This window comes from Corvus hawaiiensis, chromosome 3 (genome assembly GCF_020740725.1).
Source record: "Corvus hawaiiensis isolate bCorHaw1 chromosome 3, bCorHaw1.pri.cur, whole genome shotgun sequence".
Classification (NCBI taxonomy): domain Eukaryota; kingdom Metazoa; phylum Chordata; class Aves; order Passeriformes; family Corvidae; genus Corvus; species Corvus hawaiiensis.
Window position 1 is genome coordinate 43,300,009 of NC_063215.1, and position 17,163 is coordinate 43,317,171.

Consider the following 17,163-nt stretch of genomic DNA (forward strand, 5'->3'; position numbering starts at 1 on the left):
ATTTTTCTAAAAGCAAAAGCTGAATTAGGTTTAGTCTGTCAATCAAAAACTAAGTTTCCAATCAAAACTGTTTTCACACGTTCTTTGCCTTATGTACTTCAGTTTTAAAAGTTTAATTCCAGATGAGTGAAATATATTTTTATTTCTCTCCTCAACACCAAACACTTCACGCAGAAAACATTTCTTACATTTTTATCTGCCTGTACAGCAGTCTAATTTTTCATTATACCAATTATGTGGAACTAAAGCAGACAACACCAGGATTGTTCTTTCCTTAGAGTACTGCTATTCTGAAAGAAACTGTTGGTTTTGCTCATTAACTGTCAATCACAAACCATACCACTCTCTACAAAACAATACCATCAAAAAAGCAAGACTGTCCATATAACAACGGAATCTTAAAATAAAACAGAAGACCAAATTGTGTATATGTGTATTAGATTAAATGGAGTTTCAAAGATATTTCAGGGCAAAACTGGCTTCAAGGTAGTTTAACCATACCAAATGCTGGTAGTTGGTAGAACCAAAATTGTACCAGTATGTAAATTATGCAGGCAGAAAGCAGCTTGAACCTGCGCCCACCCCCAAATATAACAATGTATTATTAGACTACTAGAGAATGAAAACATACCTATTTGTTTTGCAGCTTGTAAGATAGTTTTTAAATCACCATTTACAGTTTGGTATTCTTTTTTGTCCAAATTGTCATCAACAAACTTTATTATCTTCTTCCAAGTAAGATCAGACTTCAGCAACTCGGCATATAGTTTTGATCTTTTAGTCTGAAAATGCAAAAATATTTGAGGTTTTTTATTATTTTCAAATTAATATATGGGGGTTCCTTTAAAATTAAACACCAGATAAAAAAATTCCTTCCAATTACATTCAGTTAGTACATAGTAATGATTGCAAGTACTTTTACTTGCTCTTTAGACTCTTTCCTGAGTGTATGAAAGAAGGATACACAAAAGCATACACTCTCTCACTACTTTACTCTTTCCAGAGCAAAATTTGCTATAAAGCCAAACTCTTGCAACTTCAAGAGATTTACAGTTCCCAAGATTCCAAATTCATTACACATTACACGTTCCCACAAGGCATCTGTTGCTTTGATGCATTGCTTCTCAGGAAGCAAAAGTACCTAAAGTCAGTGAACCTAATATTAGAAGGGAAAAGTTTGGCTTCCCAGTTCTATGTAAGCTCAGAGCTAAAAGCACACCAGCCTTGCCCAACTTCTTGAAAGATGAATTAACACAATCAAGCAAATTTTTCCATATAGCATATCATGATTGTAAGGGCCAAGTATAAATCACAAAGCTACAGCAAATTTGACTCTGAGTGAGGACACTATGAAGGAATGTACAGGAAACTATAAACACTCTGCCCTTCCTGCTTGCCTACTCTCATAAAATAGCAATGCAAATGAAGAAAACAAATGATTCTTATTACAACTATGCTTCGTAAAAAAAACAAAGCTTTACCGTTAAGTCAGCTAATTCTTCACTGTAATCCTCATGTTTAGTGACATTTGAAAAGGAGCGTAAAGCGCCTGTAAGACGAGGCAAGGCCATCTGTTACTCATTCAGTGATCCATAGGAGGAGAAATCAAATCCCAGTTCAAGTACCTAGATGAGAACAAAACAAATAACATGGCTTTATTAATGTTATAAATACAAACTCACATCATGAACTTGAAAGACCTTTTCGAGCTAGCAGAACTTGGCTGGAACTTCAATTAAGTCAGTTAAAAAGAAAAATCTTTTAAAATGATGATAATCAAAATTCAATAAAAGGGAGGTAAAAGGCACAGAGCAGAGGCAAGAAATGGTAACATGCAGAGGTGACTCAGCAGGTGGTTCTTTGCTCTCCTCCCTAAATAAAAGTTACCAGCAATGAGGCAAAGAGGCAATTACTTCTTTAGCACCCCTAACACTGAGTATTATAGTGAAATCTTTGTAACTGAACTTTAGCTCCCAATAGCAGTAAGTGATTACAACCTATAGCAGTAAGTGATTACAACCTACAGGGAGATTTCCTCTGAGTCAGCCCACGCTGGGACCTTTCAGGTCATTAACAGCCTCTGGTGCTGATGCAGAGAGAGGCATCTTTCTTGACAAGTGCTTAGCCATTTTCAACCAGCAAAACAGGGAAAGAAAATTATGACAGGAAATAAAGATTGTCAAAGGCATAGCAATGAACTGTTATAAGAGAAAAAGGGAATAAAAAAGGCCACCAGAAAACTGAAAACACCATGCCTCGGGATGTTTTCGTCTCACAACTGGGAGTGCACACACACACACACACACTTAGAGCAGGACTCTCTTTGGAACTACAGCTTATTTCCGTGCAGTCTTATTTCCTGTGTGGAACGGGCTCATATCTGTGCACCAAAACACAGCTGTTCCCCATCTGAAATTGTACTTCTTCCAAGCCTTTTACTGAAATTATTCTCAAAGTTATTTAATTTCAAAAGGTGCCCACAGCTGAATTGTTTAATGAACCCTAAAGCACGACTACAGTTTCTGACGGCAGCAGATAAGATACAGACTTAGATTATTTTTGAAATAATTAATGATACCATTACAAACCTAATGATCTGCATCATTCTTAGCATGCCTAAAGATCAACGTCCATCCAGAATTTAAAGAACTTGCAATAGAGTAAATAAAATTACTTCCCCTCCAGTCATATAGTACAGAACTCTCTGCTTTCATCTAATTATCCTTAACGTTTTTCCTTATTTCATGACTGCATTTGTATTTTAGCTTGCAATACAGCACAAAAGAAATCCAGATGCAGCGTTCCAGTCACAGAGAAACGTCACTGACTGGTCAGGTCTGCTTGTTCTCCCACCTTGCATTAAGATGCTTTTTGAGAATGATATTACAACAGCTGATAATTTGGAGACAAATGTTGTAAGGATGAAGCTACAAAATTTGGAAATACACAGTCTTTAACTGTGAAGGGCACAGAGAGCATGTGTTCAAGCCTAGAAGCAGACAGAGCCAAACATCGCTGCAGCTTTTGAGATGTTCAGTGGGTATATGACATGTAATTCATACCAGCATAGCTCCTAGTGAAAATAGTCTGTGAACATTACAGCCACCATTATTAGAAGGGAAATAATGTGTCCAGACTTTGAGAGTACAGCACTCTCCCACTGTTCTATAGACCTCACTCCATTTTGCCTATTTATTTTATACCTACACTCAAATACCTTTTTCTGTAGCATTATATCCCTTTTATAAAAAAATGGAATAACATAATTCTAATATTAATTGTCCTTTCTGAAATAACATGCACAGTAATTTATGAAAGTTTGAACACACCTATAGAAAGTTCACTTTTCACACACACTTATAAATTTTAAAGTGTCTCCAGCAGGCTCATTTATTAGGAAACTGAATTTTAAATGGATGTTTGTTTCTCCTTTATTCAGTGAGTTATTAGCAGCTCCTGAAATGGAAAACCTGAAACACCAGAAGACAAGAGCACACTGTCCTAACCACAGGCATGGCCAAAGAGCAAAATCCAGTCCTGCAACTCTACATTTGGTCTTGAACTAGTAAATGCTGCTCCATGCTTGCCTGTGTGTTTTCAGAACTGGCAAGTGTCTGAGGGGGCTGGTTGGGCAGAGCAGTTGCACTCAAACTTCACACACCCCCTTCACCTCTTGTACACAACCACCACTCTCAGCAGGGCATCACAGGAAAACAAAAACAGCTAGTAAACAGAATGCAGGGGACAGGTGGATGCAATTATTCCACTGTTAACATAAAAAAACAAGGTAAAATTTATGAATGTTGGCTATTATTCTGCAACATATTAGAGCCAGCTCTGAACACTAAATCAAAAATCATGTGGCCCTATAAGATGCAGTGTAAATTTATATTTGTTTTTAACAAAATACGTTACCTGCCTTCACATAAAGCCTCCTTACGTAGATACCTGCCTGCATCACACTGCCTTCAGAGTGGATCAGCTACTCCTCGTCTTCCCACAGCCATCATAAGGTAAACTAATTCCTTCTGGTTTGAGAGAAATGTATCTGTTTGCCCACAGGTGGATCTGAAACATCTGTACTACCAAATGATCCAGCTAAGATCTGCTGGTTTTGGAACAAGGACCTAAAAGGCAGTGGCAATTAAATCCTCTTTACCAGGGCCCACATATAGAAGGTGAACTTTTGCCATCCTTCTACCCATTCCTCCTAAAGAAAAGTATGAGAAAGGTACTATCTTAAATCATTTTGATAGGACAAATGGAATGGGAATTTAACCTTCAGATCAGTGCAACTTTACATGGTAAAAATAATTCTTCTCCTCCCCCACTACCAACCAATTGAGGACATTTTGGGCACATTCTGCTAATGATTCCTAGAACTGTCTCAGATTTCCTGCCTTTTTAAAAAAACATGTAACTTTCCACCAAGCCTGTTTGTAAATCAGAAAGAGCAATATCCACCCTTCTAAAGCTTTGTGAAGATGAGAGAAAGCAACTTTTAAAGTCTGTTTTTCTTCTTTTAAAAGCAAGTGTGATTTTAACATTGAAACTTTTTATAGGAGAAAGTAAAACATAAAGACATTATACTCAGAGTATACTCAGGTAAGAAACAATTCAAAGTTTATTGTTTGAAAGTCAACATGAATCATAATCTCAGCAGGTTTTTATTCATTGAAGTGAAACATTAAAAAAAATTTCTAGCAATACCACAAAGGTAACAAAAATTACTAGTGAAGTTTTCCACTTCATCTATTCACCAGCTACTTATGTTTTTCTCCAACTCCTGGCCTTCCTATGGTTCTAATACAAGAAAATAACAGAACCATTTCTTTCTCTTCTTCACTGAAATATTACAGAGATTAGTGTAAAACACAGCTCCTTTTTAAATTTACTTAATTCCCATGCTCTCTAACAGATCAAGCCAGCTGCCCAGTAGGGCTTAGAGAAGGTGAATGCTCAGATCTGGTACGTTAATGTTCAAGTTGAATAGAAGTCTTTCTTTCCTTACAAATGATGGAATTACATAGCATTAACACAGCTAAAAATCACAGGTAAAATCCACAGTTACACTATCCTAAAGCACCAGCTTCTGTAGTCTATAATATTTACTTTTTACTTGTCCCTTAAAACCTCACAGCAGTGATTTTGTTTAAACTATTTAAGGAATATTAAGCCATGTTCCCAGATTTTGACTGTATTACCTATAATTCTTCCAACTATTAACAAGTTTCTTGCTGTCTATGTAAACTTGCAATTTATAAAACCTAAAGAAGTTATTACTAGTAACTAATCTAATCAAAGAACATTATAAAGAAAAAGAGACTTTAGGCACTGGCAGTGAATAGCAGGTTGCTATTGACCACAATGTATTTGAATCAAACGGCATTTTCTCTGTCACTTGAGAAAGTGGAAACATTTCAAACAAAAAAGAAACTAAAAGGGCAAAAGATATCCCACCCACAAGGCTATACAAAAACTAAAGGGACAGTGCAGTAACTTTTTTTACATTTTAAATATATATAAATCAAATGGTGTGACCATAAGGGCACATTAAGACATTGAAATTTATCAATACACAGAATATTTTACTTTACATGACTGCATAAGAAGATTAAAAATACCAAACATTAAATTTTACTGATATGAATACATGTTGGAATGGCTACAATTAACTGCAGCAGCTTCATTAACGGAAAGGTAAACTTCACATTTTATTTACAAATAAGGCTCAATTATTTTTAAAAAACCAAACATCACATTCTACTTGGTGTGTACACTTTCTACATTGTACACATCAAAGGAAAAATATTTTAAAGAAAACACTTTAAAGAAAAAAATGAAACCATTAGATTAAAAAGCTATTTTGCACCAATGAGAACACTTTTATTAGATTCAATTAAATTTCTTATCCAAGCATGCTTGATGCAGTACAAATACACACCTAACATCAAAGTTGTTAAGCGGGGATAATAGTGGTTTAATAATGTCTAGGACATTAATCAGAAATAGCAGGCGGAATCATGACACTAAAACAACAGTATTTTCCAACTTTGTATTTTGCACCTTTACAAACAGTGCTGTGCGATATATTAACAACTGTACGCTTTCAGATATCTCACTTTCTACAAAAGGCCCAGACATCTCCCTGGAATTCTCTCAAGTTGTCTGGGTCAAATATTGCTGGGTCATATATTTCTGATCTCCAGTCAAGACTGGGTCAGTCTTTGAAAGGGTGACAGCAAGGAATATGTACTCAGGAAGAAATAGTGGCTTCTTGACATACAGTATTCAACTGAGCGAATACCAAAATTCAAACAAGTGCTTCAGCATAACAGAGGCGTAACAGTGCCTGTGTGCCATCATTCACATTAGAGACAATTTCAGCATCTTAATTACATAAGTCACTAAATAAACAAAAAACCCTAGAAAATCAAATAATGGAATTAGAAGTTATTCGTTCAGTAGAGTATTAACCCTTTCCACATTTTTTCATAATCTTAGCCATGCATATGGGATTAAACAACAGCTGTCTAACACTGCTTGCATCAGCTGGAAAGGCATTTCCTGTGATAATGCCAGATACTGTTCTGGGATGATGCCAAAGATGTGGCTTGGCTCAATAATGTGTTCATTTTAGGTATACTTTGAGATAGTTACTAAGGATTGCTATTGTTAAAAAGAAAAAAAAATTAAAACACCACATTTTTCAGAATAACTCCTCTTCCTTTTCCAAGCACATAAAATGTAATTCAGTTGTTAAACTGAAAAATGTCTGTAGTTTTACACCTCATTGCCTTAAGTTCCCTGCAGCGAGAGACAAGCTGTATCCCAAGCAACAGAAACTTCAAGACTTGCCTTACATGAGGAGATGTACTATAAGCAAATTTCCAACTTCAACATATATAACATGTATGTTCATTTAAACACTAGGCACAAGCCACAAATACAAGATGGGGATGGTGGAGGTGTCATTTGTTTCATCTTGCTTTAAGTTTAATAGGGGGGACTCTGTGTCTCTGTTACACCCCGTGCCATCAACAGAGGTTGAAAACAACCTCAGGCGGTTCATCTTACTCCATTCCAGAAAGGCTTGTCACTAAAGGAACACATGTATGGAAGGTAAATAGGGATGCATGTGTTTAAAGGAAGTAAAAGGAGGATAAAAACAATAGATAAGTGAGAGAAAGAAAAAGCTTTGAGTTAATGACAGCTAAGTAACACATATTGCATCTCACTGAGGATGGCTGAGAGGACGTGGGATGCACTTCAGCAAATATAAGTGCTGTAATAGTACATGTATAATACACAGCTGCGTAACTGCTGGGCTAAGAGCATGCTGGAGAACTTGTTCAGATGGTAGGAAAAAAGTCTCTGTAACACACTCCTGGTAGTGAACAGCAAGCACATACAAGGATAAAGTCCCCAGAGTGAATTACTGGCCATTACAAGGTGTAATTCTGTGAGGTCTTTAAACCTTACAGTGATGTGTTTAAGCACTCAAATCACTTACCATATTTATAGATAACTAAACAAATGCCTCAAATACTGTATTATCCCCCAGTTACAATGACTTAGATGCTTAATAGCCACTCAACACCACAATTATCCTTCATAATTAATGTTGATTTCTTTCAAAATAGGGTTTCAATAAGCCTCAAGGTGGGAACTGGATCGTTTTGTATTTGGAGCATTCTCCCAAATGTTTTTGAAGGAAACACTAAACATCCCTTTTGAGAAAAACATAACCTATTTTATCATTCACAAAGGATCTCAAATGCAATAAAATAAAAGACTAAGCCAGGTACACTAATCCTTAAGACCCTGCCTGTACATTATTACTCAAGTCAAAAAGGAGAGGTGGTATGAGTAGGACTGCTGTCTTCTTCTTAACCACTAAGTCATTAACTTTCTTTGCAGCAAAGTCATTAGCAATGTTCATATTGCTATGAACCTGCAAAAGACAGGATGTCAGTTCTGAAGTAACTGTCTTACCAAACATTGAGATTCCTTCTTGGGGATTTCTTTAGTAATTAATTATGGCTAATAAAATCATTGCATCTTGTAGACAATGCACAGTAGCTGTGTAAGCACAGTGCAACTTATGCCAAGATCCACATTTCATCTTACAGAACAATTATTCTATGAAAGCACTGAAGCACAATTTCTCATTTAGAGAAAATACTAAATTTTTTTTGTGTTAAGCAATTTTATCAATAAAACTGGTAATAATAGTGGTAATGCTGGCAATCTGAAACAGAAAAACTGCAAGTACCTAAATTACAGAATTATTTTTCAGAACATATTTCAGACATATGCAGAGTTTTACACCAGTTAAGAAAGAGGCTGTAGATTCTATAGCCCTCCTAGTAATAGACAAGAACATTAATTCAATTGTCATGTACTAAAAGTATGGCCATTAAAAGAAACACAGATTCTGGCCAACTTTGGCCATCACTAAATGAAAAGTTCCCCAAACTATCAGCTATAAATAAGCTCATCCTATTTCCAGCAGCTTTTGAGTCAGAATTTTACCAACGGTTGCAGTAGACAATACAGAAATATGTAGAAAATGACTCATTACATAAAATAAGAACCAGATGTTATTGTCCACACAAATGCATCAATTTAATTAAAATAATGCAAGTGTATTGTGCAATTTTAAGTGTTTGCTATATTTAGCAATATTTGAATTTATTGCATTCATTTAATTTTTATATAATATTTGTAGTATTTTCTAAAAGATGTCCTTTATACTTTTTCTACCATTCACTATATTGTTTGATACCTGTCATAATTTCTGAAGAGGGAAGGAGTAAAAAAGTCATTACAGAGTTTGCAGAAAACTCTCTAGTTAGTATCTTTCCAATAATACACAGCAACTGGGACCTGAAAGCTGAGTATTTTATCCAAAATTCTTCTAAAAAGTGTTTTAATTATGAATACACTATACTACTGCTCAGTGTTTCTAACAGTCCTCCCAGAAGTCTCTGTCAGCATATATAAAAACTATTCCAAAGATATGTTCATATAAATGAACTACTCAGAGTCTAGCAGTCCTTCCATCCTTATTGGATCCTTGTCTCAGCACACTGAAGGTTCAGTCCAGCCCAGTGGTTAAAAAGTTTCAAGTTTCTACTTCCTATCAGATGTTGGGGAAGATGAAACAGGAAAGCCTTGGAAACACGATTGCCCGACAAAAGATTTTGGGAACACGAAAACTACAGGCAACATCGAAATGAAAGCCACTTTTGAAATACCAGGTCTTAGTTACTGAACAACTAGAAAACAATGGTATGGCCACTGAAGTAATCCCCTCTTGATGGAACAATACCCTCTGCTTGCAAACAGGTCCAAGGGTCAGAGCAGACCCTACTAGCTCAGCAGAAGGGGTCCAAAGAGTAGTTTTTAGAAGTTAAGATGTAACACTCTATGGTAATATAAGAACTCTTATAGGCTGTATGTAAATGCTATAGGATTTGTATCTTGTATTAGATTGGTTAGTGACAATTAGAATATTCAGTGCAGAAGATGATTTATTGTATTGTAACCAGGACTTCAGACATTCTCATTCTCTCTTCTATTCATTCCTCTCTTCCACTTCTACTCTTGCTCCTACTCTCTCTCTCCCTCTCTCTCACCCGTTCACTCTCTTGCTCTCTTGGGCCTGCTCAGAGCTGAGTCTACCAGCTCTGAGCAGTGCCCCAATACCCACGCCCTTTACAATAAACCGGCTGTGTCCCAAGACCTGCCTATAGAGATCTCTCGTCTCCATCCGTCACCGTCTACGTCCGGCCGTCCCGACCTGGACCCCCAGAACCCCCGTAACCTACAATCAGAAAAGCAAACAGAGGCACATTCGTAAGAGAGCTCACTGACCTAACGTGGTCAAATATTGAAGTGTAGTGAAGATGCTTAGAGTCCCAAAAATCAACCTATAAAGACAAGCTTTTCAGTCCAAATCACACCAGCCTTTTGGGGATGCCTTGCCCTTCAGAACTTCCTCCTACTGCCTGGAGGCAATACTACCCCCTCCCCTACAAAGAGAGTTGTAAAGAAACCCAAGGTTATATGAGACACACAATAAGCTGTCCCAAGCCAGTCCACTTTTGATTTAGCTTAAATACTACTTAGCAATGCTAGGATATAGGGATGAAAGAAGTCAAAATTTCAGCCTAAAAATGTATGAAAGAAAATTAATTCAAGGTGTACCTTGCATTATAAGTATACGCCTACAGCCTGAAAACATGCCTACTTCAAGGCAGAGGCTCGTCTACGAAGGAAAAATAAGTTAATTAAAAATACATTTGAGCAACACTCAACTATTGAATAGACACATGGCCCCATAAAGTAATATTATTAAAGACAGATTCCCTTGTCTTCTCTTCAGAGCTCACATGCCACACAGGCACTTCAAACAGCACGTCAGCTATTTGATGACCAGCAAGTAACAGCTTTCTAATTGATAATTTATCATTACTGCAGTTTAGAATTAGAACTTTAAAAGAAAGGGTAGTGCTGCAATGTTACAAGTGCAAATTAGAATCAAAACTAACAACTGCTGCCTACCCATCCTGGGCTGTCTGTCTATAATGCTGGCCATATATGCAAGAAGATATTTTGAGAAAGATGCCTGTACAATTTCCTACAGTGAGGAAATCCCAAACCATCTTTTCAGAGCTTACAAATACGTCTCCTCATTACATAAGGAAAGGGGGGAACATAAATTGAGGCGTAATATAATTCTTGGATGATATAATAAAAAGGAAAATAGCCTCATTATGTCTCTAGTGATCTGAGGAGGTTAAAACAGGATTTTTCAAGCTGTACGTTTTTTTTAAATGGTTGCATTTCTCAAATCATAGTCATATTCTCCTAGAATGTATGTAAAATTTCTTAAAACATATTTTCTAAAATATGTTTTAAGCTAATACATACATATATATTACACAAGGTTCTCCTATTGAACAGTTAAAAGCCCTTGAACAATTATTATGAGTATTTAGCATGGCACAACTGTTATAGGCCAACTGTTCAGATTTATAGAATCAACTTTTAAAGACACCACAGAAACAAAAATGCTACACTAACAAGAAAATTATATAACCAAGCATTTTATTTATACTCATGCTTTGGAAGCAACATAGATTTGTACCATATGATGTCATGCTCAGCAGTAAAAACTCTGGGAAATGAGAAGCGAGGGGTGTGGGGAAAAAGGACACACATCCATACTTATGGGGTTTGTCTTCCCAAGCAACTGTTAAATGTCTTGGATTTTCACCCAGATTCACAGCCAAAGGGAGTGAGTGAGAGGCTGGGGGGGGGGGGGGGGCATTTGGCTACTAGCTGGGGTCAACTCACGACAAATAATAAATTTCTTAAAAGAAGTGGAAGAGAGGACTTTCAGAGATCCTCTTTACTCTTCCCTAATCTTTCAAGGAGAGGACATATTAGAATAATGGAATCATTAAGGTTGGAAATACCTCCAGGATCATCAAGTTCAACCTTTGGCCAAATACCACCATGCTCACTAAACTGTATCATGAAGTACCATGTCTGTACATTTTCTGAACATTTGTTCCCCCTTAGAGCAGCAGCTAAGACTATTGTCTTCCTATTCCTTGAACAAATTCATCAGAATCCAGTTTCCAAATAGAAACTCATTAAGTGACACAGTTCAGCAGTCCTCACCAGTTTCAAAGAAAGGAGCAGTTGTTTAAATGGCTGGCTGGTTTACAAAATATTTGAATGCAGGCAAGGTGGTCACAACTGTACAAAGTCATCTACTTATTCTCCCAACTTTCTCAGAAGGCAGTTTACAACTGGAAAACTGAAATTTGCTCCATAGTTCACCTGACAAATGCTTCAATCACCAACCTATCATTGCATAATCATCTCTTCTTACTGTAAGACCTATTTATGTTTAAGATTCAGGCTTGTAATATCAGATTCCATCTATTTTTTAGGCCAAACATCCAACGTGCCTTTGGGCAAGCAAGAGTAACAGATGGCTCAGAGTAAACACATGCTTTAGAACAAATGATGGTAAAGTCTACGGGAAGTATAATTTATACCCGTAAGTTCCACATGCAATGAAAGGGGAGAGCTATCAACTTTTCTATCCCTAAATATCAACCAGGTAAAACATTCTCCACCTTCCTTTTAACATTATTTTTCTCTAGCACACACTAGATTTAACAAGACAGAAAAAGAGCAAGAGTTTTAATTTGCATCTCAGACTGCACTCAGCAGCAAGCTGGCCACCAAACTCTAGTCCCCATGTCTGTGTACTGAATAGAAGACAGAAAACACCAACTGCCCTTTCTGTGATACAGTCCACATTGCTACTGAAGCCTCTTTCTTGGCTTCACTCTAGTCTAAAGGATTTTCACTGAACTAGACACAGTTGTGTTCAACTTCAAAAGAAATATCTATATCCAGAATAAGCTCAAGAAATACACCCAGAATAGGGATCTTTCACACCACTGGTTAATTTAGTGAGCACCATTACCACAGAACCACAGCATGCTGCTATTGCTTCATTCAATCACCTTTATAGGTGTTTGTGCAGTGTTGGCGTGGCCTGACCCTGGCCAGCAGCCACACTGCTGCTTACTCACCCCCCACAGTGCGACAGGGGAGAAAAAAGGAAGAAGAAAAGAAAAAAAGCTTAAGGGTTGAGATACAGTTTAATAGAGGAAGAAAAGGAAAAATACCCCCCAGGTGAAGGAAAGAAATTTTAACCACATCCCATATGGTCACCAGTGCTCCAAGCTCCAGTTTACTGATCTCCAAAAAAAAACCATCTTGGAAGCAAAAAAAGCCCCTTCTTCTTCCTCTACCTCTGTTTTTATTTCTGAGCATGACAATACAGAGTACAGCACAACCCACTGGCCAATTTAGGTCTACTGTCCAAGCTGTGTCCCCACACAACCTCTTGCCCACCCTCTGGCCGACTTGCTGGGCTGGAAGGGTGGAAGAAAGCTTTGATGCTGTGCAGGCCAGAAACAGCCAAAACAGTGGTGTACTATCAACATTGTTTTAGACACAAATCTCAAGCACTTCAACTGTGATGAAAGCTAACTCCTAAACCTGGTACAGGAATGTGCTCACACTGGCATTGTGCAAACAGAGGCAGTCAAATTCCTGAGCGAGAGATGAGCATAAAGAATGCCCTGATTGTATATATCCTTAGGGGTTGTGCTTGCAGTAAACACAAAATTGCTCCTTTCTGTGATGTGATGAGGTATTTAAAAAGCAAGAATGGGTAAATACACAATGACTGACTATTGCTCATAATGTAAGAATAAGGAGGTACATGACAAAACTTAATAGTAACGTGAAATTAATGCCAAGTAGAATGCTTTTCCTATGTAGAACATAATTAAATTTGGGAATTCATTGCCACAAGATGCCAAAAAGACTAAAAGTTCAGGTATGCTTAGATGAATTAACAGACATCAAATACCTTGGTAGCCTCTGAACTCCACAGCTTAGAAGCACATAATCAGTTATTTAAATCACTAATTACTAGAACATAATATGATAGTGAAGGTATAATTGGATTTGTCATCCTTCTGTTTTCAGTACATCAACTTAGCACCTCCTACTGGCTGCTACAGGAGAGAGACACTAGACAAACATTTTCTTTGAAAACAGAGCTACAGGGTAAAATGAAAACAGATTCTGAGGATTACAATTAGGGATTTAGAAGTCTAATGTCTCTCAGTCTGTTTCTGGGTCCTACTCTTGTTTCCTTCTCTTTTTAGTTCAGACATCAGCTATTATATTTCTAATGAAGTTTCAACTACACATTACAGGTTATTTGTTAAACTGCTTTTGATTAGATAAGTTTATCTGAACTAGAGAGTAGATTTTGGTCTCAGTTCTCTCTTCAAACATTAAAGCATAATTCAGTTTAAGAAAATGTGTAGGCTACAAAGTGCTCAAAACCAACTTCAACAATTGTTACTATAAACAATTTACCAGGAAAACAGCAAGCTGTTATTTGAAGTAATGAAGACTTCAATTTTCTACAGGGAAATTTTGTAGGAGGGAGAAAAGAAACCTGTTCAGCACTCAAAACGCCCATATGAACTAGAATTAATCCCACGTTTAACAGCTTCCAAACAAACTTTACATGATAACTAACCAGCAAGAGACAACGTGTCTTTCCTTCCCCCAGCCACCTCTGCACCCCATTAGCAGCTCATGTAACCACGTAACAGAAGACGAATGACATAGACCAGGAATAACACAGACCACCCTTAGTTCAGTGCAGTCCAGTTCAGTATTTTTAAAGGAAAACTTTTTCAGAGAAAGCACTGTAGGTCAAGAGGACGTGCAGAAATATACACCAGCTTTTTTGCGAAGGATCAGTTTTCTATTAACTCTGTAAAAAAAGTATTTTTCAACTATAAATGTTCTTCCTGAAAACAGAACACTACACCTAGTAAAACTGTAAATGATACTGAGAAGCAAGGGACTGCAACTATTTTAGGGGCCAAATTACAATCATCTTGATCATATAATCACATAATAGGTAAGGCTGAAAGGGTCCACAGTGGGTCATCTGGTTCAACCTCTCTGTTCAAGCAGGGTCATCCTAGAGTACATGGCACAGTGCAGACAGTTCTTGAGTATCTCCAGTGAGGGAGACTCCATAACCTCTCTGGGCAACTTGTTCCAGTGCTCAGTCATCCACACAGTGAAGAGAGTCTTCCTCACGTACAGGTGGAACTCCCTGCGCATGAATTTCTCCCTGTTGCCTCTTGCCCTAGTCCTTGGCACCACCAAAAAGAGCCTTGATCCATCCTCTTGACACCCTCTCTTCAGACAGTTATACACATTTATGAGGTCTCCTCTCACTTGTCTCTTCTTCAAGTTGAACAGGCCCAACTCTCCCAGTCACTCTGCATAGGAGAGATGTTTCGGTCCTTTAATCATCTTCATGCCCCTCTACCGGACCTGCTCCAGGAGCTTCAGGTTTAGCTTCAATGCAAGTTCTGTAAACACAGAACTGTCAGAATAAAATACTGTTGAGAATTTCTTGCCTTCTCTCTGATTCAGTGGAAGTCGTGACCTAACCTCTTCCAAAGGCCAAACCAGCTTTTAGAGAAAACTGAGGTCTAACATGTAAACTGGTTTATTTATACAACTCACAAAGGCCCTAGCCAGGAGTTGGTCTGTATTCCCATATAAATGTGAAGAAAGTTCCTGCAAATATCTACACATATAATTCCAAGATAATGCAAGTTTAGTCTCCAGCGGCTAGAAGCAAGTCAGATCCAAAGAAAATCATTTTAGTACAGCATCTGCTGAAAAGCAGCATGTGTTTAATCAGACTCACCACCTCACTGATATAATCAATACCATCTTTAGATGAAGGCCAGCTTGCATCTGACCGGATGGCTGGTTTGGTTTTCTTCCTCCTAAAAATTTAGCTCTGCAACCTACCACGTGGACGTACATAACCCTTGCTGCACTGTCTCTGAAACTTCCAATATTTTTTCTACTCATTGGCTAGACTCAAGTCAATCCTCTGGAAAGTAACTAAGCTTGACTATTAGATTTCTTCTCTGCAAAAATTAAGTTTACCAGTTTCATTTCAACAGTACTACTTTACAGTCAATTGTTTAAAAAGGCAAAAGATTAAAGGGTCTACACCAATGTTAGTATGTTAGAAATAGTAACAAAACCTACATTCAGAACTTATAGAAGGTTTTTAGCAAACGTATTATTTGAATTCCAACATGATACACACTCCTGAAGCACCTGAAATGCAAGCCTTAGGAAGCTACAACACTGTCAGGTGTTTTATAAGAAAAGCTGGCAGTTTACCACTACCAAACAAAACGAAGCAAGTAGTACTCGAACGGGAAAAACAATCTATGTGACCACATGCTTCTTTCGTTCTTCATTTCTCGTTCTCTACATTTATTAACAGCAGTAAGTACTGGAAGTACATTCGACAGCTGTGCGGTTCCCACTTGACCACTCCTGTCAGCGCCGTTCCGATAAGCAAAGCCCAGAAGGCGCACGAGAGGAGCACACGGCACCCGGGCCTTCGGCAGCGGCCTTGCATCACCCGCCGCGCTGCGCGCCGGGGCCGGGGCACGGCGAGCACTCCGCCAGCCCCGGCCCCGCTGCCGGCCCTGGGCACGCCACCTGCCCCGCCCGCCGGAGCAACGCGTGGCACCGGCCAGCGGCCCGGCTGCCCCCAAACGCCGGGCCTCGCCAGCAGCGCGGCGACGCCCCTGCCCCGGGGGCTGCGGGCAGAGACCCGCGCAGCGGCGGCAGGACGCCCTCCCCCGCCGGGGCAGGCCTCTCCCAGCTGTCCCACTCCTCACCGAGGGGCCGGACCGCAGCTCCGCACCGACCGCGGGCAGAGCGGCGCCAGACGCGGGGCCTCCCCGGCGGCCTCCACGCCGCGCCCGCCCGACCCCCGCCCGCCGCGCCCGCCGCGCACCTGCCTTACGGCCCGCCGGTCCCGCTGCCGCCAAGAGCCGGCGCGGCGCGACACTGCCGTACGGCGAGCGGGCGGGGCCGTGTCCGGGACGGCCCGCGGGGCTCCGTGCCCGCGGCGGGGCTGTGCCGGTGCCGCCGGACCCCGCCGGACCCCGCCCGGGTCTCTGCTCCCCGCCAGCCCGGCGCCGCTCTCAGCCCTACCTCGGCTACAGGCCGCTCCTCCGCCGCGTTCTCTGTGCAGACAAAACGGATCTCGCCGTGATGCCGCGGCTGCTGAGCCTGGTCGCCCGCCCCAGTTGTTCCCGGCGTGCAATATGCCGTGGGGGCAACTCCTGGCAGCATTTCACAGAATCAATTACGTTGGTAAAGACGTAATCTTTAACGAATTCAACCTATGACCGAACACCAACCACCTTGTCAACTAAACCATGGCGCCAAGTGCCATGTCCAGTCTTGCACACCTCCATGGATGGTGACATTTCACTTCTCTGAGCAGCCCATTCCAGTGTCCAATCACCGTTTCTGTGTAGAAATTCTTCTTAATGTCCAAGCTAAACCTCCCCTGGCACAGCTTAAGACTGTGTCCTCTTGTCCTGTCACTGGTCGCCCGGGTGAAGAGGCTGATCCCCACCTGGCTACAATCTCCTTTCGGGTAGTCAAAGACAGCAATAAGATTCTTCCTGAGCCTCCTTT

General features: G+C 39.6%; 1 protein-coding gene across 3 annotated transcripts in view; it reads right to left on the reverse strand.

The window, feature by feature from the left end:
• The window catches only part of ASCC3 (activating signal cointegrator 1 complex subunit 3), a 255,345-nt gene extending 238,653 nt beyond the window's left edge, over positions 1-16,692 (reverse strand). The window contains exons 1-3 of one of the 3 annotated variants that reach the window (XM_048296916.1): positions 16,672-16,692; positions 1,482-1,625; positions 632-782 (exon numbers count right to left, since the gene is read on the reverse strand). In XM_048296916.1, the coding sequence (XP_048152873.1) occupies positions 632-782; positions 1,482-1,571 (241 nt within the window). In that variant the 5' untranslated portion in view covers positions 1,572-1,625; positions 16,672-16,692. Of the gene's footprint in view, positions 1-631; positions 783-1,481; positions 1,626-16,352; positions 16,413-16,471; positions 16,514-16,671 lie in introns of those variants that run through there. The other 2 variants (XM_048296915.1, XM_048296914.1) reach the window with 2 other exon arrangements.
• Between the last annotated feature and the right edge of the window lie 471 nt (positions 16,693-17,163).